General features: G+C 44.6%; 1 protein-coding gene across 1 annotated transcript in view; it reads right to left on the bottom strand.

The window, feature by feature from the left end:
• Window positions 1–25,860, bottom strand: part of PLEKHG5 (pleckstrin homology and RhoGEF domain containing G5) — a 565,287-nt gene extending 539,427 nt beyond the window's left edge. Inside the window, exon 1 of the mRNA XM_078642616.1 lies at window positions 25,735–25,860. Within this exon, the coding sequence (XP_078498742.1) occupies window positions 25,735–25,818 (84 nt within the window). The 5' untranslated portion in view covers window positions 25,819–25,860. The remainder of the gene's footprint in view (window positions 1–25,734) is intronic.
• Window positions 25,861–27,918: the final 2,058 nt, after the last annotated feature.

Below are 27,918 nucleotides of genomic sequence, written 5' to 3'. Positions count from 1 at the left end.
CACATATGCTAAATGCTAAATTACGCCCCAAGTCACTGCTTGAAAGGTTTCCCGCAAGTAAGACATATAATTATACCACACTAATGGAGTCATTTAGAGTTTTGTTGGTGAGGGACCACCACCATTAATCAGCACTGCTACTGCTCTGCTACACTTGCAGTTACTTCGATCTATTTAGAGTCAGGGGAAGCTACAGACTTACATCGTAGGAGCCTCAGCTGGCTACATGAGCGTAAATCACTGATCTGATGCTCCATCTGCAATGGGCCATCAAGTGAAAGTGAAAGTCACCACGCCATATGCAGGAATGGATGACAATCACTGGTTACCCTGGACTGTCATTCACACATGAAGGTCAGCGTAGAAGTGTTGCTACACGCCATGTTATACATATGCTACTGGTTCATAACAGGACTGTACTGGTCAGCACCATCCCATTAACACTGAGCAGAAGAAGCTGCCCGCCCAATGTGATGATATGCCACATGTGATGCACACGTCATTCTTGTCCGACTGCCCAATGCCAGTAGGAGGTGCACATAACACTGTGACTCTCACCACAATTATAGGCAATCTCTCCTTAGGAACCAGGTAAGACATGGCTTCATAGCAAACACAAGGAGATGATGGACGGAGAGCCAAAACTTTTCAGACACTCACCCCCAGTCACAGATCTGAGTTTAATCCATCATTTTTCTTTAGCTCACTTCGCCACCCCAGTTTGGACCCAGTTATATGCAAATCAGTCTTGACCCTGTGCCTCATGAGAACAGTCCAGCCTCAACTAACTTCCAAGCCAGGTCTTCCCTGGACCGGAAACAAGCATCCTGGGACAGGTTTCGGGGTAACACCCCTCATCAGCCAGGCTAGCTTGAATCCAGTGGCAAAGTGCACAAGGGACCCACGTCTGGCATACCCTACCTACTTAGGGCGAACAAAGCAAACATAAGGAGATGATGGACTGAGCGCCAACACTTTTCAGACACTCACCCCAAGTCACAGATCTGGGTTGAATCCATCATCGTTCTTTAGCTCACTTCGCCACCCCAGTTCGGATCCAGCTAGGTGCAAATCAGTCTTGACCCTGTGCCTCATGGGAACAGTCCAGCCCAAACTGCCAAGCCCGGTCTTCACTGGACCGGAAACAAGCATCCTGGGACCGAGTTCGGGGTAACACCCCTCATCAGCCAGGCTAGCTTGAATCCAGTGGCAAAGTGAGCAAGGGACGCAAGTTTGGGAATACCCTGCCAACTTAGGGCGAACAAAGCAAACACAAGGAGATGATGAACGGAGCGCCAAAACTTTTCAGACACTCACCCCCAGTCACAGATCTGGGTTGAATCCATCATCGTTCTCTAGCTCACTTCGACACCCCAGTTCGCAACCAGCTATATGAAAATCAGTCTAGACCCTGTGCCTCATGGGAACAGTCGAGCCTGAAATGCCAAGCCAGGTCTTCCCTGGACCGGAAACAAGCATCCTGGGACCGGTTTCGGGGTAACACCCCTCATCAGCCAGGCTAGCTTGAATCCGGTGGCAAAGTGAGCAAGGGACCCATGTCTGGGCATACCCTGCCAACTAGGGTAAACAAAGCAAACACAAGGAGATGATGGCTTCTTTCCAAACAATTCACCCAGAATTAAATATTGTTCATCCACCTTGCAATAATTAGGCACTGGCCAAAACGGGTAGATGAGCATAGCAAGTGCAAGCACCCATAAGGGCAGGGCCTACAAGTAGAAGAAAAACACCAGTGATGAAACACAGCAGCTAAACTTACCTTTGTACCCGCGTTAGCTCCTGTGAGGTGATGCCTATACTTTTTAGAGGCATTTCCCTCTTTCCAGGAGGGGGAAAGACCATGTGACCAAAACACTCAAATAAACACTTTCAACTTAATGAATGTCAATATATCCGTAACCATGCAGAATGGTAACAAAATGTCCTCCCATCTATAGTCCCAGATACACGGTATCATAACTATTACTTTGCACTACTAGGGCATTTGTATGTCATATTATTGAGAAGAGGATGCCCCAGATTCTGTCACTCATGCTCCTTTTGAAGCATGGAGTACTACTTTACCAACTCCTAAGAGAGCGCCTATAGTGATATCACCAGAACTTTGACAACAGCGCAAACGAGGGGCAGCACAGGATACAAGATTTTCGCCATTAACTAGATCACAAGAAATTAAATCATGTACACTTAATTCTATAGCTCTCCATGGATATTCCCCAACTATATTTCTAACTTACAAAGAGAAAGTTCAGGATAAAGGTTTCTTCCCTAAGACCTGTCGAAGTGGATGGATCAACACTACCTTAAGTTTTTCTAAGTTTTAAAAACACCACTGCCTTAACTTAAAGAGCTCAAAGTGGAAAGCTAATTTATGTGGCTGCAATCTCCACCTTGAAGTACTGTATGGTTCTCTTCGTAACCACCAGTCCGTTAGGATGATGACAGTTCTCTGTCTCTTGCCCTGCTCTATGGATCTTTCCAAGGAACTCTTTGAGACGGTCTAAAAACAACAGTAGTTTTCATTGCAATTTTAACAAGTTTTTATTAGTCAAAAAACGTCACTTGCTAAGTATTACTCAAACAGATTTCGGACCAGAAAATGCTTTTTTTTCTCACACCACCTTCTTATCACAAAGATGCCACCTGTGATCACTATCAGATAGGGACATGTAGCTGCCACTCAAAAGAGAATTGCAGAATGTTTAGCAAGAATTGGAGCAGGGACACTTCTTCTGATATATTGGTTGTCAGACAGATTTTGGAGAGCCAGTAAAGGTTTTATGAAACATCCTTTTAGATAAAAAAAACAATGCCATAGAGCACACGTTTCAGAGGGTATCTAATGTCGCACACAGTATATTGATAAAGACGTTTTCTGCACTGAGTGGCATGGAACGCTAACCAGAGTTATGCCAAACAAATTCAAGAGAGATTAAAAGGATCGCAGGGTTTTTCAAAGCAAAGCAGTCAGCGTGATCTTGGATTTTCAACAATGGAATCAGCCAGACGGTTAATTCAAGAAGACACGGTTAAAGTGGGGAATGGTGTGAGAAGACGATAGCAATTATTATAGAGGAAAAAGAGCTCATGACCAAATGGCAGGTACTCCTTATGTCCTTGGAAACTAATTTAACTATAAGGGTCAAGAAACTTAAAAGTCAAATCAATTCCCAGTGTTCCATCAAATAAATAAAATAAATGAAAAATATACAAATCGGCACACTGTCTTTCAGTTTGCTTCAGCTCCAAGGAATAATTCACTCATTAGCCTTCTGTTCATTGCAAAAAATGGCTAATATCATATTCAGTTTCAGTTTTCTTCTGTGTGTAAATTAATTTAACCAACAAGTACATCGAGCACTGACCTGACATTAAATGATTAGATATGGTATATACTTTAGGTACTAGGACACAGCATTGCTAAAGCTCATCATACCCCAAAATAAAATTGTTTTAAATGCTTTAAATGAAAAACCTGCCCTAATTCACATATAGGTCTACGTCGAGGCTCCTCGCCTACCATGTCCTTTGCACAGTCTTTAGACATCATACAGAAGCCCTGGAGAGGAGATAGTGGGTTTCTTTACGTCTCCATCTACTTTCCGAAGCCCCATACATATTTTAAGAGCTGCAGGAGGTTGTACTTGGAGTGGGAACCCTGCTTTAAACATCTGTGGTGGGAATCTGCTCTAACTTGATGGAACAGCTTGGAGGAGGTTTGATCTCGAGTCTAAGTTGTCTACTGTGGAATTAGAAAGACACATTTCTAATTATGAGAAACTAGAGTATCTACAAATATATTTCACAACACATTTCAACTCTAATCTGACACGATAACTTATAAAAGTTACAGCGGGAACGCTTCCTATCTTATTGTTCAATCACTCTGTGGTATTGCATCCTTATATTTGAGGGATTTCTCCCAATGTAGAAACAGGATTCGAATTATGGGAATTGTGTGAATTGTGTTCAATAAGGTCTACTTTGGAAGGAAACATTAGTTGACACCTCTTTTCCCACAAAAAAGTGATGAGCATTGCAAATGATGCCCTGCATTTAAGGTGTGGCTACAGAGATCTTCTTTGTCTGCCACACCTCATGTCATCAACATTAAACAATATTCAGAGATGGGCTTTAAGTCACTCCTTTTCAGCTTTAGGTTTGTTTGGGAAAGCTCCTCTGCCATTGCCTGTGTATGTAGGCTACAATATAATTGTACATGTTTAACAAGGAAAGATGGTTTCAAGCTTATTTGAATAAAAGAAAAACTTGTTTCCAATCTTGTAATAAGTGTCTACCTTAAGGTAATACTGAAGACCAAAAGGTTGATCGACCAGTCTGATTTTTTTTCTTTAAGCAGTCACCTTAGTATTGTGGGTGAGCAAAGCTGTCAAAATTCACAAACCCCAACTTCACAAATTTAAAAAACGTTTCTAAACTTTTTGGCAGGAAACACACACGCAGATGACATATAATGAAGTAGAAAACACTTAAAGCCTTAGAGAAGTACAACTGTTCTGCATTTCAACTAATTCCACATGTGAAATTTAAACTTCTTCCATTCCTGCTCAACACTTTGGATGTTCTTACAATATTATATAATGGTATCAAGTTTATTGCAAGTGTGATGGCTGATTTATTAGTCTAGCTAAGTAATATATGTTGATATATCTTGTTCCACTAGATTTCCTCTCACCGGGTATAAGATTCAGAACAACATTATTCAAAACAAAGCATGGATTGTGAGAAACGTTGAGGGCTTTTTTTTTCCTCCTAATTATGGAATAAAAATATTTTCAATTGCTTGTCATTACTGTGAATAGCAGATATTATACCATCACATTTTATCCCACATATATTGGTCATGGTTATTTAAATAATGTTCATGTTATAATTAAATGAATTTTAATAGAAAAGGTGGTGATGAGTAATATTTTTGTTCCAAAAGAAAAAAATCCACATCTGTAATAAATTGTTCCTTTTGTAAACTGTTAGATTAGTTGATTTTGTTTTAGACTATTCATAAATTGCTATAGGTTTAAGGGAACTCAATAAAATTTGACTTAATTGAGATTCCTTTGTGATCATGAATCATGGTAGACCTTTCAAAGCTGTCCCTGGCAGCGGGATGCATCTGGCTAATGGTAAGGGAGATTAACAATTGTTGCAAGTATTGGCACCCTCTGTGGGAATACAGTTCATGGCAGATGATACCAGTCATTGTATTGCATCTGTGAATAAGGAAGAGAGCATGGTCTTGTAAAAGCATAGAGATGATGGATAAATCTTCTTATCCCTCCAGTGCAAATAGCTCCACAATTTTTATCCAGGTCCGGTGCTGAGCTGTTAGAGTGAAGGAATTTTTTTCAGAAGCAGGGCTGGGACATATCTGCTGTGTCAACTTGGTTGCACAAAGCAAAGGATGAGTTCTGAAGCTGTTCAGCCTCAAAAGATCTGCTTTGTATCATATAGAACCCAGGGAATAGCAGTATGTATATATAATGTATGTATGTATGTATAAACCATTTTATAGCTCGCTCTATTACTTGGGAGTATCCTGGCGCGGTAGATGAAGGCAGAGAAAGACAGAGAGGGAACCAGCTTATGCCACGCCAGAAAACAGATGAGTTTTCAGACTCTTCTTAAACTGACTCACGCACTGAATGGAGCGTAGGTGAAGGGGAAGGGCATTCCATGTCCTGGCAGCTACCACGGCTATGGACTGACCACCTAATCTGGTCCGCTTAAAGCGAGGAAGAGTCATTTTAAACAGGGAGGACGATCTAAGGGTGAGTGAAGGGGCATAGAAAGAGAACCGTTTCTTCAGGTAGGCTGGCCCTTGATCGTGAGTTGCTCTAAAGGAGAGCACTAGGGATTTAAACAGAATGCGCTGTGCCACAGGCAGCCAATGAAGGCTGCACATGTGGGAGCGAACGCTCTTCCACCTCGGAACATTAAACAAGAGGCGGACAGCGGCATTCTGAATAACCTGTAAGCGTTTGACCAGATAAGCAGGAATGCCTCTGAACAAAGCGTTCGCGTAATCCAGTCTTGATAAAATGAGAGCCCGGGCAACAGTCTCTTTTGCTTCTCTAGGGAGCAGTGGGAAGAATCTTCGCAGCGCTCTCAGGGTGGCAAAGCATGTCCCCGATAGTTTCCTTATATGGTCTTCAAATCTCAGATCCTCCCCAAACAATATACCAAGGTTTTTTGCGGGGCCACCCATCACCTTAGGGCTGGGAATGTTTGGAGGCCATAGCAAATCTTTAAAGCTGGAGGGAAAAGAACCATAGAAGAGAACCTCAGACTTGTCCTCATTGCATTTCAGCTGGGCCATGGTCAACCAGCGAAAGACTGAGGACAAGCAGAGCTGGACTGCCGTGGTATCCAGATGATCGTCCGGCCAGGTGAACAACAATTGTGTATCATCGGCATAACCAATTATCTTAGCCCCGTACTGTTCCGCCAAGAAAACCAGGGGAGTGATGTAGACATTGAACAGCAGGGGACTAAGAGTGGAGCCCTGGGGGACCCCAGTGAGAAGTGGTTTGGGCTCTGAGGCATGGGGCGGCATCCAGACCTGTTGCGTCCTATCTAATAGGAATGATGTTAGCCAGGCCAGGACACAGCCACTGATGCCAATAGCAGACAGCCTGGCGAGGAGGAGCTCATAAGGAACGGTGTCGAACGCGGCAGAGAGGTCCAGAAGAATCAGGACCGCTCTGCCGCCACCGTCCAAACACTCCCGGATTGCCTCCGTCATTTCAACCAGAGCTGTCTCAGTGCTGTAGGCAGCCCTGAATCCCGATTGAGCTGGATGCAGGGCGTTGGAGGTCTCAACAAAGTTCTCAAGTTGGCGAAAAGCCACTTTCTCACAGATTTTTGCCAATGCCGGCAGAAGGGATATAGGACGGTAATTCCCTGGAACAGCAGCATCCAGCCCTGGTTTTTTAAGAGCGGCAGAAGCTTTGCCTGTTTCCAGCATGCAGGAACAGTTGCTGAGGATAAAGAGAGATTCACAATCTGAGTAACCTCACTGCATACCACGCTGGCAACTTCTGATAGTACCCGAGAATGGCAGGGGTCAGAGGGTGAGCCAGATTTTAAAGACTGAAGAAGTGTCAATATATCGCATTCAGCAGCCTCAGAAAACTCCGTGAACTGCTGTGTACCATCATGACATATTATAGGGAGGGGACCTGTCGCTGCGCTGGCTTCTGGCAGCGCAGAGAGCAGGTCCTTCTGAATCTGTGCTATTTTATTACTGAAAAAGACAGACAATTCCTCACACCAGTGAATGGAGGAAGGAATTGTAGGTGTGTCAGCAGCAGGGGATAGAAAGCTTTTAACAATAGAGAAAATCTCTCTACTGTTATTTTCCGCTCTGGCGATTCTACCTGCATAGTAACTGCCTTTTGCTGTCTTAATGGCGGTATAGTAGTCCTTTTGGGCTGTACGCAAGGCGGCCTTAGACTCCGAACTATACTCGTGTCTCCATGCTCGCTCCAACTTTTTACACCCCAGTTTCAGCACCCTTAATTCGGGGGAGAACCATGGTTGAGAAGGGGTGCGGCGGAGCCTTAACATGGTGTTATGTTTAGTAGAAGCATCCGCCGCCTGCCGCACCCACCCATTGAAGCCGCTAACCGCCTCGCCTACCTCAAGGGTAAGCGTCGGGCGGGCTCTAGATAGGGCATGGCCGAACGCAACCAGATTGATCTTCTGGGGGTGGCTTATGGAAGGGGCGTAAGCCGTTCTGCCTGCGTCCTCCACCTCCCAGGAGAACCTGATAAGTTTGTGATCGGACCACGTCACTCTTTCTGAACTTAGTGCTCTGATGGAAAAATTAGAGCAAACTAGGTCCAGAAGGTGACCACCATCATGGGTTGGAGAGTCCACCCACTGTTTAAGTTGAGCCAGATCGAAAATTTCCCCCAAGCGGCGGGCCTCAGTGGAGTCAGAGATATCCACATGAATATTGAGGTCACCTACCAGAAGAAATTTCGGAAAGCTCAATGCCCGTGGCACTATACACTCCTCCAGCACATCAATAAAATGGCTAGCATAGCCTGGAGGCCTATAAATCAGTGATCCTCCCAGAGTGAAATGGGGATTAATCGTAAGAGAGAAATGGAGTACTTCTGCATCAGCTATTTCGTCGGACTGCTCAATGGAGAAGAGCCACCCCTCCCTATAAATTACTGCTAACCCGCCACCTCTACCAGTGACGCTGTCAACTCTGGCAACCTTAAAACCTCTAAGGACAGCGAGTTCCATGATCGGAGCACAGGTGATAGTGAGCCACGTCTCCCTGATGAAGAGGAGCTCTAGCTGTCCATCGGCGAGTGTTTCAAAAATGTCAGCCGCGTGTTTAACCATGGATCTAGCATTAATTAGCCCTGCCTTAATCTCAGTAGGGCCTGATCCACAGCCTGATCGTGTGGGTAGATTAGGCTGGGGCCAAAAACCACAGTTTATACACATCCCGGCGGTACAGTCCCGCCCCGCCCGTGTACAGAGACCCTCTCCAGCAGCCGCATTGAGTTTCAGTAGGTCACTACGAGAATAGCTGATCCTACCGGCCACACTCCTACAGGGGAGATACCGGGCAGAATGGCTGGCCCTGGGCCCGTCCGAGGCACGGACGGGCACAGACGGGCCCTCCTTTGGCGCTCCTTCGGCGCGCAGACGGCGCGCCCGCTGCGCGAGACCGCTGCGCGTTCTAAAGTGCATCACTATTTAAGGCCCAAGCCCCTCCCCCAGCTGGACCGCTAACTCGAGTCTAGCAGGGGTCCGGGACTCACCAAAGATGGCGCCCGACCTGGCCCTCCACAGCAATCGGCACCAACAAGCCGCGGTGGAACGGGGCACAGGGAGACCGGGTAGCAGCGCGCAAGGATTTAAAAACGGTACAATTAATTATTTAACATACAACACAATTATTATATCAATTGATTGTAAAATATTTAAAAAAGCTATTGCAATTATACTCCGGAGAGCGAGTGGGCAGAAGAGAATCTCTCGCAGTCTGCTCACCTTTCCAAACGATGTAGCAAGGTGCTGCCACCACCCTGATCAGTCCAGTAATGGACAGAACAGGTCTCCGCTGGTGGTGTCTCCTGCTTCTTCTATTTTGACTGCATGATTCTATGCTGCACCTTTGAACTAGTCACACACCCATGCTCTTCCAGAGAATAAAACCCTTTGTTCCACTTTCAAAGTCAGAGCCACGGAGGGAACAAGTAAAAATTGTGGTCGGACAGACACATCATCAGTCGTGCGGGCTGTGCCACTCTGTGCCGACTCTCAGAAGCAGATCATTTTTTTCAATAGAAATGAGAGATGAAAACTCCGGAAGGGAGGAATTGCATGGCTAATCATGCTGCCCTCCTCCCAGTGCCCACACAGATGCTGTTCTCATTCCAGTGGCATGCTCAGATTCAGAGAACCTACATCATTTCAGAACAAGCAGTGCCTTAGTCACCACAGCAATTTGCCAGTCTGAAGTACAAACACAAGAGACAGTCTATCCACTATCAGTCAATGTGTTTGCTGCCTTGTTATTCATCTTTCCGGACACCACGTAGACATGTACTACTGTCAGGCTGCATGGATTTGAGCTGTATAATTCCAGAGCTTAAATCCTACCAAAAACGTAAACATTTTAATTATCACTGCATGCTTCAAAGCTGTGACATTGGTCACTTAGCTGGCATTTTGTGATGACCCTCGGCCCTCCTTCTCGCCAAGGCCAGCACTCAGCACAGAAGAGAAGGGTAGAACTTTAAACTAAGCTTGTTTAACAAGATATGTACTCTCCTTCAACCCAGCCACCACCTTGGGTTCCCTAGACATCTAGACCTGGCTTGGCTGGATTTCTGTTACATTGTGAAAGCGTGCCTACCAAAATATGGACCAACAACTTCAAAGAATTCAATAAAAACAGCTACAAAATCGTTCATCCTAGAGAAATAAAGGCACATAATACCCTTCTGAAACTCTCTACTGGGTACAGATGTAATATGCATAAGGTCTTTTGAAGCAAAATCTCTTGGTATCTACATACACTGCCCATTCCTGCTCCCCTCACAATAAACCCACTAAAGATAAAATCACAGACAGTTTCCAAAGGATTCCTCACCGGGGAAGGGTTCTGTATTTTCTGCAGTTCATACAGGCATTTGAAAGCCAATAAGCCACCAAGCAAAATCAGGAATGTCTTCCTCTCCCTTTTACGTAAGGATTGTGCAACACAGTCTAACAACTGCCAGCTCAACCCCAGCTAAGCAGCATGGGGTTACCAGATTATGTCAACTAATAAAATAAGTCCCTACAAGAAACCATCAAATGTGGTCTTTCACGTTAGTAAGCAGCATAGCCCCAATGACAGAGAAACAGCCCTCACTGGAGGTACGGTCAATCAACCTGAGAAGACTTTGTACTCAAAGCTTTAGCTATAGATTGGAATTCGTGTTTTATATATTTGTTGTTTTCTGTAAAGCATGCGACACAACTTAAGCTGCCTCAGAGATGAAGGCAAAGTTTTATAGGAGGAGATTTGAGCTAGAGCGCTTCAGAATATTAAGAACTCCAGAGGCTTCACCTCTGAGACCTAATCACCCTTGAATTTGGACCAAAGGTTCTAGCACCTAAGTGGAAGATACTGTCTTAAGTTATGGTGACAACTTGGTGTCTACAGAGTGTATAGGATGGCCAAATTATAACTATATCCTGCTTGGAAAGGAAATATCTTGACATTTGTCATAAGCACCGTGGACAATCATACACAGTTGCTACAGACGCCACATTAAAGGTGAGGCTGCCTACCAGACTCGATAATACGTGAATCCACTGCAAAAACCTGTACTCTTAAAGATGGAGAATGTGTAGGAAACACAGACAATTGCACAGAATCATTATCTTTAGCAGACAGGCCGCAAAAAGCCACGATGTAGAGGTCATAATAAATTAAACTGCATAATTTGGAATAATGCATATTTATAAAATCCTAAATTTGCACTTGGTGTACTGGGATGGGCTATATGTTAGTAATGCAATATCAATTCACAATACAAAATAATCCTAAAAAATGTAAAGAAGGACATACTCAAGGAGTTGAAGGATGGGCAGTGGGATAAATAAAAAGATATTTGAAAAGAGAAGGAACACAGAGCAAGAGGCAAGCGCCGGATGCGCACTCTTGTAATAAGAGGGCATAATATGAGTTTTGGATTGGCAAGATGTTCAACTGGAAAAAACTTTTGAAATCTAGGAAAATAAATACATGGAACAAACTTGAAGCAAAAATATTGGAGAAAAACCATAATTTAATTCAATTTGACCCGAATTTGATTTTAAAAGATATATGGGGCAGGTCGCAAACTCAGTGATCCTATTAAAGCTGAAAAGCGTAGTAAAACAAAAGTTTAAACACAAAAATACATAAGATGCCCAGATCACAACACCAAATTACTTAAATAGGCAAGTCTTTTTAAGACCTTTCTGGAATGACAGAGGATCGGAAGCACACTAGTGGAACAAGCATAGGCAAATTCTATAGATATCACCTAGGGACCTTGTGGCTTTGCCAGTGGTCTTTAGCCCTGCTGTACAACATCACTGAAGCCTAAAGTTAATGATGGAGGGTATCTGTGCAGCTGCTAGAGAAAAACATGCACTGTGAATTATTTACTTATCTAAGACACTATAACAGTGCCACATGCCTGCCCATAAAAGTTCGAGCTCCCTCCCATTGTAAGCTTGATACTTTAAGTGTGTTAGTGAACCTTTACCTGGCAGCCATACTGCTGATGGCTCATGCAGCTGGATTAACAAACAAAAAATCACAGCTGCGTGGAGGAGAAGTACTTTTTCTGTGGAAGCACAAAACTACTGCCCAATTAAAACATGTTCTCCAGTCCACCAACATGTGGGCCAAAGTCTCTCTTTGTAATATTCCTGAAAGTTTGGCAGCTGTGCTGTCAAGCCAGACCTAAAAAGGCCAAAAATAAAAAATACAGAAATTGATAAGTTCTCGGGCTTTAAAAATACTGGGCCATCTATTTGAAAGGCAAAGGTCTACTGGTTGAAAAATCCAAATGTAGCCTTGTATTCTATGCCGTCTTCAACACAGTAATCTATGTGGTTATAATGAAACCACTTAACCATTTCATGCTCTATGGACGCAAAATTATTTTTGAGCACACAATGATGGAACAGAACAGGTACATTTCTCCCACTGGAAAAACGTGCTTAAATTGTTGATCCCAAAGAACTGGTACGTTGCGTACATGGGGAACCATTTACTTACTGTTAGTTTGCGAGTCATAGGTGGTTCATACTATTTTTCCAAGCACCATGGGAGATGAGGATGTTGTGAAAGCGAAAATTTGCTTTTAAGGCAAACTTTTGCTTTGTTTTAGATACATGTACATTTACTTTAAATAAGTAAGTCAAGAAACATTTGGCTACCAACTGAAGTGACATCACTGTTAGGTTTTGTACATTGGTTCCAGTGCAAGCCCCTCATCCCTCCCAATCTGATAGCCGGAACGTTTATGCCCAAGAATCCTGATGAAGGGAAAGCAATGCTGGTTTTACTTCCGGCTGCCACTGTAAATTCAGATTCGTTTTGGGTTGTGGGAGAAAGTAGGAGGAAATATGTTTACGGCATCTTTCCTGGGGCCTTAATTATCATGGGGTTAAAAACACGAGGAGGGGGCAATTTTTGCATTTGCTTCGAAACTAAACATTCTGCGAGTAAATATTGTCTCATCTTCATTAACGAGTACGGACTGCTCTTAGGGCAGGAGGAAGGAGCGCAGAGGGCAGTACGAGGCACACCCGCCAAGAGGACTCGTGGCCGCTACCTTGGCCTTCGGATTTTCTTAAAGTTTGAAGAGATTAGTGAATGTGAATTTGAATTTGAAGGACCTGGTTTTTATTCTTCAAACAAATTGACCCATTTGGAAGTCTGTAGGACGTTATAACTGGTACATGATTTTTGAATCCAGGTCTTCAAAGAATACAGTAAATATATAATTAAAGCTTTTGGAATTTACTCCCTGTCGGACACTGATTGAGTGCAACAAGACATAGACATTCTTGCCCTGACGAAGTTCCATTCGGAACGAAACGCGTTGACTGATGTCCGAATTTTAAACTGAAAAATTTAAATAAAGAATATATTTTGGAACATATTTGGAACTATTTGACTTCATCCCGGTGCACCGTCCTTCTACTTGTAAATCTTCCTATCTGGTCTTTAGTGGAGTATAAGTGTGGCATGCTCCAGATGTGATTGCACGGACAATATATTAAGTTTTTCACTTGAGAAACTGAGGTGCTGAGCCTTGGTCAGCCGCACTTTGTTTTTTTCATTGTCATCTTCATTAACTAATCTAGGATGGGAATTTACATTTGCACCTCAAATAATTGTCCTATTTTGTATAAAAATGAAGCTTAGCTGTTATCAAATGAAAGAGAGGGGTCCTTTACCTGCCTTTGCAAACTGTATACATGCATCTAATAAAATAATCTTGCAGTTCGGGTGCTGGGTGTATACTTCTGCAACATAATTATTATTTTCAAAACGCATACAAAGTTTTCAAGTTGTTTCATGTTAGTTATGAGATGTTTGTGCTTTCCGGTAAAAAAAACATAAGAACTACAGCAATGCCCCAGAATGCCATGTAATGTGCAGTAAAAAGCCAGGCATGCCTGAAACCCTCACACCAGACTTTATAACAGTCAGTTTGAGAGGTCCCTGAACGTGAATTCAGATTTTGAAAGCACAAAATCTGAGTTAATTGCAATCTGTTTTGCAAACAAAAGCATGCCAGTTTTTCTTTAAGAAATAGATCTGTGTGAAAAGATTCCATTTGCGGAATTACTAAACCTTGAGGTTTTATGTGCCAACTGGTCTATTACAGGTAGGCTTCTCTGGAATTCCCCCCAGGCGACGGCTGATAAGATCTAAGCTTCCAAATCTTTCCCAATCCAAACTAAAACACTGTGGCTAAAGAACATAAAGAGAAAAATTGCTCAATATTTCCAAGTCCACCAACGTTTTCCAATCCAGACTTGCCAAGTACATCTGTGTAAACAAGCATGTAGGCATGTCTTATGGGTCCTCTCCAACCTGCCCCTGAAACCATGCAGATTGTTTCTCACAGTGCCTCCATTTTAAGGAGAGTGAATGTGTTTTTGTTACACAATTCAGATTGCATTGAAACAGTCAAAAGAGAGACCAGTGAGAAAATGGCAGCCATTTTAATATGGGATTGTTATTGTGTTTCCTCCCGAGTCTCACTCTCATTACACGCTTAACCTAGTTCTACGTCACATCCACCAATGCCCAAAAACATACGAACCATTTCAAGCTTCAGTTTCTCCTGCTGCCCCACACTCCTCCCACCAACCCCCACAAATTCCATTGACAAAGAGAGAAACAAAAGCTGGCCATCAAGGGCATATGAGCGGCCTTTGCTAGGATTCTTCCACCTCGGTGAACCTAAAAATCCCCAAGGTGGCCTATTCAACTAGCCTTGTTCGCTGAGATGTGTGGCTATTGTCCCTGGTCCCCCGACAGGGAAGTTTTACCCCCTAAAGAACTCGCAGAAAAGGAGGTCAGCTACTGCCAGCCGAAGTTCAGAAATCTGTCAGAGTTGACTATTGTGCATGGTTTAATGAACCGGAATGTTCTAAATTGTCAGCTATACGTTTGATAATTAGATTTTAGAATGAGTAGGAGGGTTGGGGACACTATTATAAATGAAAATTGAATGTTTCAGTCTAAAAAAATTGCCTGATATCAGACTAACGTCTTCAGCCGTGAGCTTCATATCCGTTTTGCGTGAAAAATAATTCTTGATGTCAAATTGTACCACGTCAGTTGTGAGTAGGTCATCCAGTACTGTTTTTTTCATTGCAATCTGTTATTTATAATCTTGCATTTTAATGTGAATAGTAAAACTGTAATGTCCAGAGGACTGAAACAAATGGTATTGGAGGGAAGGGCTATCCTCGTCGACCTTAGTCAACACCAGGCCGCAATTCAATTTCCCAAAGAAAGCGTTTTCCTGATATCCAAATAAAGTACACACATGCTACCATCAGAAAATCCAAATAAGTGACTCTGTGCCCAAATCTAAGACACGCTCCATCTGCCTGTCAGAATTAATTAGATACAATAGGCTGGCCAATGAGACCAAGTAAAGATAAACTTACATTTATAGCAGGCATAATAACATGACACTCAAAGATTGTCGTCTGGGAAGTGATGTGGCTGGAATCTGTGCACGGACTATAGGCAGGGCTACTGGAATAATGCAGCAGGTGAGGACCAAATTATGTGGCAGAGTTGACTAAATTATGCGGTAAGAAAAGGCAAATTATGTTGCTTAATGCTGCAAATTTAGTGATAGTAGGGCGTCATTGTTTTGTGTATTTTTGCACATGGTAATATTGTCTGGCCAAAGATGCTACCTTATTAGTACCAATTTAACAACCAAATACAGTAAAACAACAAATGAAAGATGACCAACCAACCTTTACCAAGGGCTTTCCATTGCGCAGGAACATGTTTTGCCATGTTTTTAGTAACTTTAGATCTGATTGAGGATGAAACAATTTTGGGGGGTAAAATTTGCAGATTATGCAGCAGATGATGGATTAAGCAGCAAATGAGGACAATTCATTGTCATGTGAAAAATGCTGTGACTGCACAATCCCATAATTCAATTGGCCCTGGCTGTAGGCATAGGCAATGGGGACACTAAACAAAGATTGAGCTGTGGTGTGATACTAATAAAGCATCAGGTTTCCCTGTTGGGCTCCAGAAAGGGCCAGTGCTATAATAAGGCCAATGCTGCCAGCCTTCTTATCGCGTCAACATAAATGGCCACAGAAAGACTGTAAGAAACGGCCTCAAATAGGTGTTGTTGCCAGAGAAAACAGAATGGAGAAGCGGGTACTGTATGGAAGCCCGCTATAAGGATCCAGGATCCCGGCCACGCCCTTGTGGCTCCCGATCGAAGGATTGAGCATATCACCAACAGCAGGAATTCCTTCCGGAGCAACGGTGTGACGTCACTTCCGGTCACAGCCAGCAGTGAAGGGGGGGAGGAGAGGGTTGGGCCTATTTAGGGCACCTTGCCCAGGCACTCGTCGTCTCTTCCTTTACAGCACTGGCCCCAGGCTCAGTCCTGTTTCAAGGTTCGGTTCGGGGGCTTGAATGCCAGAATAGCCTGGCTGTGCTTGGTGCAGGGGCCTGCTCGGGAATACACCAGAAATGGCACGTAGTGGTCATATGTGGCTCGGTAAGGGTGTGTGCATGCCTACCTGGGACTCAGACTGGAGATCCGGTGCATTTGGACCCGACATGCCTATGGGCCTGGGGATCGATGGAAATTTGTTGTTCGAAAGCTAGCTTGTGGGGGGGAGGGCGAAGGACAGTGGCCCTGGTCGCCCTTGTGGCGGTAAGTAGGCCACATAAAATGCCTTACATTGTTAAGGGGAGTCCTCCTGCATACTCTCTAGGCCAGCACTGAGGGGGAGAGATGGTAAGCACACCCCAGAGAGAATTGAGACACCGGCTGGGGGCAAGGGTGCCAGCTTACAATCTAGGGCATGGGGTAGCTGCACCTCGTTATACCCTACGAGCCCCTTGGGCAGCCTGGTGGTGGAGGGGTGGGCCCCTAGGGCGGCGGACAAGGTCCAGATGACAGGGGCTCCCCTCTCAAGGACGCACGTGGGTTACCCCTTGTGTGATTCTCAGGTAGGGGGCACGAGGCAGAAGGCCCCTTAGTGCTGGAGAGATAGAGAACATTCTCTGTATGAAAATTAATTCCTGTCTTTTATGCTGATGGATTATGATTGTATGACTAACATAAAATATATATTGTTTAGAGACTGAGTTTGATAAACCTATATCGTATGGAGATTAGTAATGGCATTGGTTTGGATTGTCATGTTTGTGTGATGGTTTGTAATAAGGCCTATTTTACCCAAAGCTCTTGTCTTCAAGTATTGATTTGTGGGTTCGAAAGGGGGTGGGCCGGGAGCAACCCGGGGGTTCCGGGTCCTATGCCCGAATACTGAAATTACGTTTTGCCTTGGACTCCGAAATCCTTGCACAGGGGCTGATCCCGCCAAATGAGACCAGTTTAACTTAACTATCGTGTATAATGTGAGAGTGACATTTGTATTTCAATTCCATTGGTTCTCTTAGATTATAAATAATGATCCCGGGTTTATGATATTTATTTTTTAGACATTTCCATCTGCAATTTTCCATATTTACTTTTTGCTCTTTTGTTTGGATATTTCTGGATTTATTTTGTGTTTTATGAAAAAATAAACCTAAAACTTGTATATTTCCACGTTTATTTAACCCGTAAAGGCACGCTTTTAATTAGACATTTCAAAGATATTAATTCTATATGAAGCCTTATTCAGTGTTTCATCCATATGCAACACATTCACTGGCATTAGCACTTTAGCACACATGCACATCCAGAACTGTTTAAAGGGTCACTGGGAAAACGCATCCCTTTTTTGATTCACCTGTGTGACAGTCTGCCCACCTATTTGTTAAACAGTTATGATGCACAGCATCAAAGATCCGTCAAAAGAAACCTATTTTCTGTATTTTCCATATTTAAAAATAAATAGTGACATTAGAAAGATGGTTTTGAGTGTATATTTTAAAAATAATCTGTACAAATAGAAAACTGGGAACCTTAATTATAATACAAGTGCTTAAGCATTCGGTTTCCAACATTGGGCCATGCATTTTCATTGTAGTGCATCATAAGTACATACAGACCACCTTTTTTAAACGTTCACCACTCACTGTCTTCTCGCCCTTTCACTGTCTTTCCATCCATCCATTCTCCTTCTCTCTACCATCTCTCTTCTCCCTGTGTGGTCACATTTTCTCTATCATCCTCTTCCCTCCCACTCTTTCTCTCTCTCTTGAAGCCTCCATGTGGCTGCTGCAATTATCCTCCGGGAGCTGGGGAAAGTGACAGAGGCAGCAGCAGAAACCCTGGGCTTTTAAAACTGGCCTCCAAGGCTCCAAACCACCTGGGAAATACCCGGTGGAACAAAAGGCCTGTCTGGCCCTGCACACAATCTCCAAAGGCAGACCCTTCCTCCTTCCTCTCTCTCTGTATGTGATTAATATATCCAAGGATTACACTGCTTAACTTCTTGTTGTCTACAGTAGCATAGCCTGTGTGTCATGTGCCCTAGGACAAGGAAGAAAGTGGGCCCCCTGTTTGCAGTCTGAATTATAAAATACAGCAATAATCAGGGTTCAGTGGGCTCCTCAAGGTCTATGGGCCCTGGTGCCACTGCACCTACTTCTCCAATGGAAGCTACACTCTTGGTTGTCTAGTACATGTCCTTTTATTAGGTAGCACATTAGGCATGATAGGATTAGCTGTCTGCTAAATTCAGGTAATGAAGCAAAAAAAGTTTTTATTCATTTAGAGGGCATTTGGGTTTGCTCCCTTTTGCTATTCGTTTGTTCAAGAATGAAATGAAATGAAATGCCGGCATTTGTAAAGCGCACAGCCACCTCCAACGGAAGTGTCCCGGCACTGTCCGTTTACCGCTTAGGAACCCTTCCTGGCTTTTTCCCTTTGAAATGTCCACTCCTGGGCACCCCCAAGGTGAAGCCAGACATCCCAGCGCTGTTGGGGCCGTTGTGGAGATTAAGCAAGCTATTGCCCAGAGTTGCAGAGTGGGACCCATGATTAGACTAGGCAGCGAGGCAAGAATTATCAGGTCCGGGGAAATTGAGCCCAAGACCCGCCGAGGCGGGTATTGAACCCTGGTCCCGGACCAGACCTCTGCATCAGGGTCTGCCGCTCTAACCATTTGAGCCACACTTCTCCACACAGAATCATACATGTTTTGTATTGATTAACTGGACTGCGTACTTAGTGTGGAATAAAGGGTCGGTTCTCTTCAGTCATTGGTTTCCTGTCACAGTCATTCATATATTGGAACAGCCCACATGAATGACATTCTGTAATTGTGGTGGCAAGTATGTTGAGTGACTTGTTTGTGAGTGGTTTTGCTGCTTTACTTCTGAATCTAGATAGCATTAGGAAGGGAGAAAAAAGCCCAGCCTCATCGGCCGCCTTCCTTAGCGGTAAGCTAGAGTCACCGACCACGGCACCCCCAAACACATAGGCAGCCGACTATCAGAGCCGTAACACTACGCGTCAAGGCCCATCGCCCATCAGAGGGTGATGAAGTTGCACCTGTGAACCTCTCAAGTACCAAGCAGCAAGGTAGCTCTTTGTCCTGATACAACGTCACACAGCATGGCAGGGAGCACAGGAATGGCCCTTTCAGTTTCTTCCAAAGGAGAGAGTACAGGGAGAGGAACCTTCAGGTGGAGGCATGGTCCCCGACTCAGGAGGAGACAAGGAGCTCCCACTCAAATCCTTTCTACGTGGTGTGTTTTGTTCAAAGCCAGATCGATTAGTCAGATCTATTACACACAGTTGAAAAGCTCTAAGGACCCGGAAGTATACCCGTCTACACAAGGGAGTGCAAGGTTCAGAAATCATGGCCGAAGTGGTGCACATGATCTCATGCAATCCTTCCTTGGCCACGGCTTGGTAGGGTTCTGAAGCAGTGCTCTAAGAAATATGGCCACAAGCTGCTGTATTTGCACCAACACAGCTCACAGAAGCACCCATCCAGACCTAATGACACTGACATGACTTGTCCTTTCATGGATAGTGCAGTCAACCCTAGGATTTCCTTAAACGACCAGCAACCTACTCTAGAATGTAGAACCCAGCGCCCAGGCATAACATTCTTCCACAAATTTAGAAACATTCTGTAAGAGGTCTAACCGTAAAACTGAACCAGACGGATGAAAATGTGCAGAGAAAACAACCTCTTAGCCTTGCAGTAGATCCAGCCACTGGGTGTGGAACTGAAGACTATACCACAAGGGCGGGTCTCTTAAGAACCAGGGTTCCCATGTGAATGGTCCTCCACTCTGTAAGGAGCTACCTACAGAGAGCAACGCTACAGGGGGTCTCTTAGTGCCTGTATTTAAATAGCAAACGCCACCCTCACTCTAAACCTAATGCAAGATGCTGCTGTTCTGTGTACAAATTCTTAAAAAACTGGGGTTGACCCTGTGTCCCTCAGAACCTGGGTAAATTATGATTAAAAGAAAAATTGGTTCTGTCGCAATATGTACAATAATGATTTCCAATAGAAAATGTCCATATGATACACGGCTGTGCTCAGCCGTGTATCATATGGACATTTTCTACCACTATTTCGGATTTAAGGACCTCTATCCAGTCCAGGTGACTCATCACCACTCGAACTCCAGGACTGTTGTGCTTGCTACATCTGTCTTGAGAAAGACCCGCTGCGACCGCATTCACCTTGGCACGCGAAGGGTCGAAACGTCGACATCTTTCCGATTGGCCCCTATACTTCAGAAACCCAATAGAATTGACAAGTAGCAAATGGGAATCTGTAAATTTGTATTAAGGGATGGCCTCTTTTGAAAGTTAAACCTGTATATATGTGTATAAACTGTCTATATTGGAAATCATTATTGTACATATTGTGTGTGTCACATGAGCACTATTCACTATTGTCACATGCTGCACTTTTTTATAATGATATTGACAGTCATTTATGAATTATTTTGAACGCATTTTGAAAAATATAAAGATACAAATAGTTCTATACAGGCTTCTCTTTTCATTTATTATCAGAACATGTTGTGAATTCCTGTCAGAGGGAGGAGGTAATTTCAAATAGAATTTACAAATTAGTTGTTTCACTACCCGACAGAACCAGCTGTTCTGTGTACGTCAGTATGTTTTAATATCTGCTATACATAATTTTCCATTAAAGTTTCAGATGGAATTACAGCAATCCAAAGGGCACTAGTGTAGCAAACAACAACTGCAAGCACTAGCTTTTCCAATCGTTTGTAGTGATGCTGTGCATAGCATGGCTAGGGAGAAGAGGAAAAAATGCCTAGGCATGGGCACCACACTCACGCTTAGCTACGACAGTATGCAGGCGCTCCTTATTCTTTTTATTTACCGATCCGAGTTAAATGGGTAAATCTAAAAAAAAAAAAGTACACCTAAAGAATTTTTGTAAAACCGGTGGTGGGAAGCAACATGAAGGGCACAAGTGGGGGGAAGCAACACAGAATGTGTGGGTGCAGGAAGCAATACAGAGCATGGGAAAGAAATGCGGAGCACGAAAAGAAGAACACAGGCAAAGGACAGCAACGTGCAGGGGCGGCTCCTCCATTTGAGCGGAGGAGCATCGATGCCACAAGCCCCAGAGCTGAAAAATACAGTGGTAATAAAGTTTGTTTATTACCATTTTATTTTTCAGCAACCTGTCCTCAAATAAGTGTCAGGACGGGTAGGGCAAGTCCTGCCGTTTGGCAGCAGCAGGGAGCTGTGAACTATAAAATATGTATGTCTCTTTGGCCTGCCTTCTTGTGATAGCCAGCTAAACATGCGCATTTTAAACTTATGTAACCTAGCTGTCTTAGATAGCTGGGTTAGAGAAAGCGTAGGTTTCCTGCACTCTTGAGAGCAGGAGTGAGGCCGCTCCCTCCAATCCTGGCGCTTCTCTCATGCTGTGAGAGCAGCGCCAGGATTGGGTAGTGCAGTTTCCTGAGTCCGGAGCTTCCAAAAGACAAACCCGATGGAGGATGACGTTGCACTGCAAGCCAGGAAGTTAAGTCTATTTTATTCATTTATTTATTTTGGGCTCCCACCCGCATCACCACCCTCGGTACATACCAGTCGCCACTGCACTGGTGAGAAAGCAACACAGGAAGGCAGAAGGACCTGAGGGTGAGCCGAATACAGAGTTGGGGAGAAGCACAAGGGTGAGAGAGAACAACAAAGAACATGGGGGGAAAAGAGAAGTACAGGAGGGAGATACCTGGAAAACACATGCACTCTCATTGAAGGATTAACTAAATAGAAAAAAGTAGTGCCCGAAAATTAAGCAGTGGAAGGACAGAAGTTATGAAACTGTGCTCCAGGGGAGAGACAATTAAAAGAAGAAGGAAAGCCCACAAAAGCTAATAAATAATCAGTAAGCAAATGAGAGTGGCAATAAAGTCAACCAATGGTAAGCAAAGGACAGACTCTAAGGACCTGATTACAAGTTTGGCGGTGCGGTGCCAAGTCCACCCCGCCACTGCACCACCAAACCCATGGTCGGGCCACCCGCCAGATTACGAGTGTTTCTCGTGTCTGGCTGGCTTTTTTTTTACGTTCCCATGGCCGTGCCTCAAAAAATGGGCACTGCAATGGGAACGCCCAAAAAAGTTCCTGCACGGCATGGACTGGGGTGAATGCACACAGAGGGGCACATGTATTGTATTGTAATTGCATTTATATAGCACTTACTACCCGAGACGAGGCATCAAAGTGCTTTTTCGGCGAGTAGCACGCTACTCCCGGGCCCATAGAGGATTAGTGTTGAATAGGTATAGTGAAACATGGAAGTACATTTTAAGTGGTGGTTAAGTTAGTCAGTTATAGGTAAGTCAGTTATTTGGATTTAGATTCGGAAAGATAGAATCTTGAAGCACACTACTCCGGAAACCCATAAAGGATTAGTGCAGAATTAGTATGGTGAAATATGAAAGTAATTTGAGTGGTGGATATTAGTCAGTTATTTGGAGTGAGAATGGTAGCGGAGGGATAAAAGGGAAGAAAGGGTTACATTCATGTAGCACCTGTTACCCCTGATGGATGTTGAAGCGCTTTTCTGGCGAGTAGGACGCTACTCTGGAACTCATAAAGAATTAGTGTTGAAAAAATTTGTATAGTGAAGTATGAAGTAATTTGAGTGGTGGATAAGTTATTAATTTATTTGGATAGAGAAGGGTAGGTTGCGGGATAGAAGAGGGAGAGAGCTTTGTATTTATATAGCGCTTGCTACCCCTTGATGGGGTTCTGAGGCGCTTCATTGGCGAGTAGCATGCTACTCTGGAACCCATAAAGGATTAGTAGTGAATTAGTATAGTGGATATGGAAATTGAGAAGTGAACATGTTAATCTGTTATTTTGATTGAAAAAGATAGTGGAGGGACAGGAGATTTCTTTTTTTTAGGTCATAGCAGTAGGAGGAGGCTGTTGTTTGTGGCCCACTGCATGCACCCCAGGGCCCAGAGGCACAAGCAGACCCTGTAGGCCCCCCTTTGTTTCTTTTCTGCCATGGTTTTCATGGAGGAGCAACCGCCATGAAAACCGGGGCGGAGAGGAAACTTGTAAAATGCGTGGTGGGACCGCCGCATGTTGCCACTTTTACACCACCGCACCACCACCAGGGAACTGTGGTTCCCTGGCAGCTGCGGCACAGCAATGGCGGTCCGACCTTCGTAACTGTAATAGGGTGGTCGAAAGACCGCCACGCCCGCGAGTCTGTTGGACCGTGGACCACTAGACTCATAATTCAGCCCTCAGTCTTATCGCAATCAGATATATTGCGCTGTCTAAAAGGCGAGACCTACAAAGGAGCACAAAAGGGTCTACAAGGAAAGACCTGGGTAGTCCTTATAGCGTGGCCCCAAGACTAACGCAATGTATTCCATTATTTATTTGAACAGTAAACATTATGAGCGACAAACTGTGAGCCTGGTCCAGTATCGCTTCATGCTGCAGGGGTGGGGGGAATATTTCCTGGGCCGTGGTTTTGAGTTATGGAGCAAACCCCAAAAATGCCTGCATCAGATGATAACTCCTCCTGGTAGCTCAGTGGGCAATCAGCTGTGACGTCTCGTGTCAGGTAAAATGTTAAGGAATCTCTCTGAGGTGGTTGGTTATGCATACAGCAGTGCGTGTTTCACACTAGGCAGACGGTAGTCAAGCACACCGTTTTGCCTCGTCCTCCTGTCGAGGCATCCCTCTGCTGCAGCCGTGGGCGAGGACCGCTGCAGATATGAGCACCGCGCGCCTCTACAGGACTGCGTCAGATAATCTCAGATCCGCTTCCGGTACCCAACAGCGTATCGAGGGTCAGTCATTATCCGATGGGCAGTGCGGGTGCAGGGCGCTCCCTGCTGCTGGAAAGCAGAGCGCCGAGCTGTTTACCAGCTGCCCTAGCCTCTGCTGAGCTGTGGGGCAGGAGGGGGGGGGCTCTCCCCGGCCGCCCCCCCCCCACTCCATCCTCTCTGCACCACCAGCTTCCGACCCGAGCGGCCATACAAACGAAATAAACCACTCCCAGCCAGGCGCTCTCACGAGAGCCCATCACACAGAAGAGCGATTGAAGATGAGATGGGGGGGGGGGGGGGGGGGGGCTACAGATTGGAAAGTGCTTAGTAGCAAAAGTGCCGGACTGGCTAGTTATTTGGAGAAATATAAATTATTCACAATGGATGTGGAAACTAATAATGCAACCTGCGCTATAAAAGAGAAGGAAGAAGGATAAGAACGGACAAGAAAGGAAGACGAAGGACACGGAAGGGAAAGGAAAGGGGACAAGGAAGAGAAAAGGGAAACGGAAGGGAAAGGGTCATCTTCCCTTCCCCTCTACTGGTCTCTATTCATAATGGCTTCACGCAAACTGATGCCCCAACCCACCCTTCATAATCTAACACCTGCCAGATATAGTTGGGGATTAGTCTAAATACCCCCGCCACCCAAAAGGTACCTGGCCCAACATTAACCCCTCAGTGCTCTGAGGCGACATTACTGTGGTGTGGGGCGCGAGAGCTATAAAAGTAACAAACGCCACCTAAAATGGGAGGGTGGAGTGAGTGGGAGAGGGAGTTAGAGGTGGATGGACAGACGGACGGACGGAGGGATGGATGGAGTTGAGGGCTCTTGATGCCTGCACATTAAGTCAATGCAAAAATTAATTTCAAAAATAGGAAACACCGTGTATATACGTTCAGACACCCTTGACTGGGGTTTAATAAAAAATAAACACCTTGCTTCCTCGGATGATATTGCACATCACTGCCTTCACCAAAATCCGAAAAAGCTATTTATTTATTTATTATTATTATTTTAACACATTTAAACTACTTCCAATCACTACCTAACAATATAAGCATACCAACAACATATTTCAAAAATACAGCGGCGGCACTATAATTCTCCAGAACACTAATAAGTAATTAATGACGCAAAGGTCGATTTGACATCGTGTCATTGTAAACATACACAATACAGCCTGCATAGTAACGATGCAGTGTTTATTCATACAGTGCTTTCTGTCCCTTGTTGCCGGTTCGTAGCGCTGTAATAACATCTGTTACAAACACCCAACTAACTGCTACGCAAGGTACCACTCTCGGAAAAAATCGGAGCTACGTCACCCCCGCCCTTCTTTGACCTGTGACCTGCAGATGAAACATAGATCTTATCAGTGACAGCTTGTCTCGCTGATCTCTGTTATTAGCTATAAAGCGCCACGAAGACCTTTTGGCGGATTCAAAGCACCTGTGGTATTGTACATGTGCAAAAAACATTCATGCAGACATCGCTCTAAAAACACCACAAAACAATCAAGCAATACGTCAGACGCTCTGTCCCATCGGTCCAGTGTAAAGGTAAAGACATATCTTCCCTGAAAACTGCATTGCTGGCTCATAGCACTAAACATCCACAAAAGCAACACACTCATTTGAAAACGAAAAGCAAGCGGACGGCAGATCAGTGGCCCACTTACCCATTGGTGCCGGTCCTTCTGGGGGCACATTCCTGGGCAGCCTCTGGTGGCATGCAGCCGCAGGTCGCTGGCGCCCTGCCTCATCTTCACTCAGAGCAGGGAAAGCTCGCCCATCGCCATGGTAACACTTCACCGTGGAAGCTGCTCTCTTAAAGTTGTGTTTGTGTAATGGTGCTGTTTGCTCCGAGTGGAGCGGATGCGCTCACTGCGGCGGGGGAAGATGCGCCGGGTGGCAGGGGTGCTCGGAGGGCCCCGCCAGCTGCTGGAGGGCTCAGACGGGCTGTCACTGCTCGGTGTGACTCCGCCCCCCAGATGCTGCCTGACCCTGGGCCTCAAACACCACAACGACACCTTCCCTGACTAAAAAAATCCCCAGCTCATCCCGACACGGTGCCCCTCCGTCACTAAGGTAATGACATTGACCTGTCACAACAACGTCGGAAGTGAGAGGGGCCTGGAGCCCCCGGGGCACTGGCGCCCCTTAATGATAGTGCTTATAGCGCCAATCGGGCATCCAGGTCTCCTAGCCGGGCGGATTCCTCGAAATGAGTAGCCATGATGCGATCTCCAAGCAAGCTGGAGGGTAATTAGAGACGACAGGATCCGCCACCTACCTCCCAAGGAGAGGCAGACAGCAGCAGGAGTGTACCATTCCGCCTCAATGACAGGGCTGCGGGGAGGCTGCAACTCTCCGAGGGAGGAATTAAATCCAGCCAGGCGAGGGGTGCCATTAGCAATTATGGGAAGGTGGTTGTTAATCAGCAGGGCACTCGCAGCCAAAGCTGCGTGCACAAGGAGCCCCAAGGGGGGTACGGCAGGGGAACCAGACTGTGCTTTTACTGAAAATGTGCTATTCGGCAGGCTGTACGCTCACACATGCAGAGGAAACAAGCAATGGTAAAGCCAATAGGTCTGGAGTAGGCTGCACGCCTTTGGCTTAGTCAATGGTTGGCTTGCTTTGTCCTGGTGTTTGCAAAATATTATAGTCAGGGCCACTAGAATTATGCTGCATGAGAGGGATAAATTATGCAGCTGGGTTTAGTAAATTATGCTGCAAGAAAAGGCAAAGTATACGGCATAATGTGCGACATTTTGTGAAATGATTAATTATTTCGTCATTTTAAAACTTGGTAACTCTCTTTGGGCATTGGTTGCACTTCATTAGTACCAGCTTAACATCCAAATATATCAATAAGCAACGTAAAGGCGACCAAACCAGCTTTGGAAAGGGCCGTCCACTGTACAACAACACGTGCTGTTGCATTTTTAGTAGCTTTTGAATCTTTTGAGCTAGAAGCACATTTTTTTAATTAAAATTTGTAGAATATGAAGCAGATAATGGATTATGTTGCAAATGTGGCAAATCTATAATTATGCGACAATTACAGTTGCACAGTCAATCGCATAATTCCAGTGGCCCTGATTATAGTAAATCGTCGCCTTGGGGGTGAATGTGCTCCTTGTGAAATGAAAAAATGCTGTCTCCTGCTGTGAAGTTGTTCAGTTGCTGAAGTGGGCTGACTTCACTATATGCTGTAGTAGGTGGGAGAAAAATGTGAATTACACAATAACAGACCAATGAGGAAGACAGCTCGCTGTACTTACACTGTAAGAATATAAATTATACATATTCTTTCAGTAACATCAAAAGGTCTTGGCAAACTCCAGACCTAATAATAATATAATACATAAAAAATATGTTCACTCAGAAAAGTTTTTTTTCTATGGCTTACTGCTCTAAAGAATTCAGTGGGTGAAACACTAAGGGCCATACATACAACCCTATTTTACAAGCGCAAATGGGTTTGCAACCCGTTTGTGCATGCAAAATCTAATAGGGCCACGTACAATCCCTATTTAGCGAGTCACAATTTTTTTGCAACTCTTTAAATAACAATTGTGAGTTGCCATTAGGAAGGGGTGTTCCAAGGGCGTCCCTTCCTAATAGCGAGTTAGAGAACTATGTAAGAATGTTTTGCAACCGCAATTGCAGTTGCAAAACACTCGCAATTTACCGCCCTCTTCAAGAGGGTGGTAAAGCACTCGCAAATGGGAAGGGTTTCCCAGGGGACCTCTTCCCCTTTGCAAATGCAGGGGAAATATTTTTTAGGGGCAGGCAGTGGTCCCAGGGACCGCTACTTGCTCTTAAAATACATAACAAAAATGTTTAATTTTTCTTATTTT

Source organism: Lissotriton helveticus, chromosome 5_1 (genome assembly GCF_964261635.1).
Source record: "Lissotriton helveticus chromosome 5_1, aLisHel1.1, whole genome shotgun sequence".
NCBI lineage: Eukaryota > Metazoa > Chordata > Amphibia > Caudata > Salamandridae > Lissotriton > Lissotriton helveticus.
The sequence above is the reverse complement of the archived record's forward strand: the minus strand, read 5'-3'. Positions and strand labels throughout refer to the sequence as shown.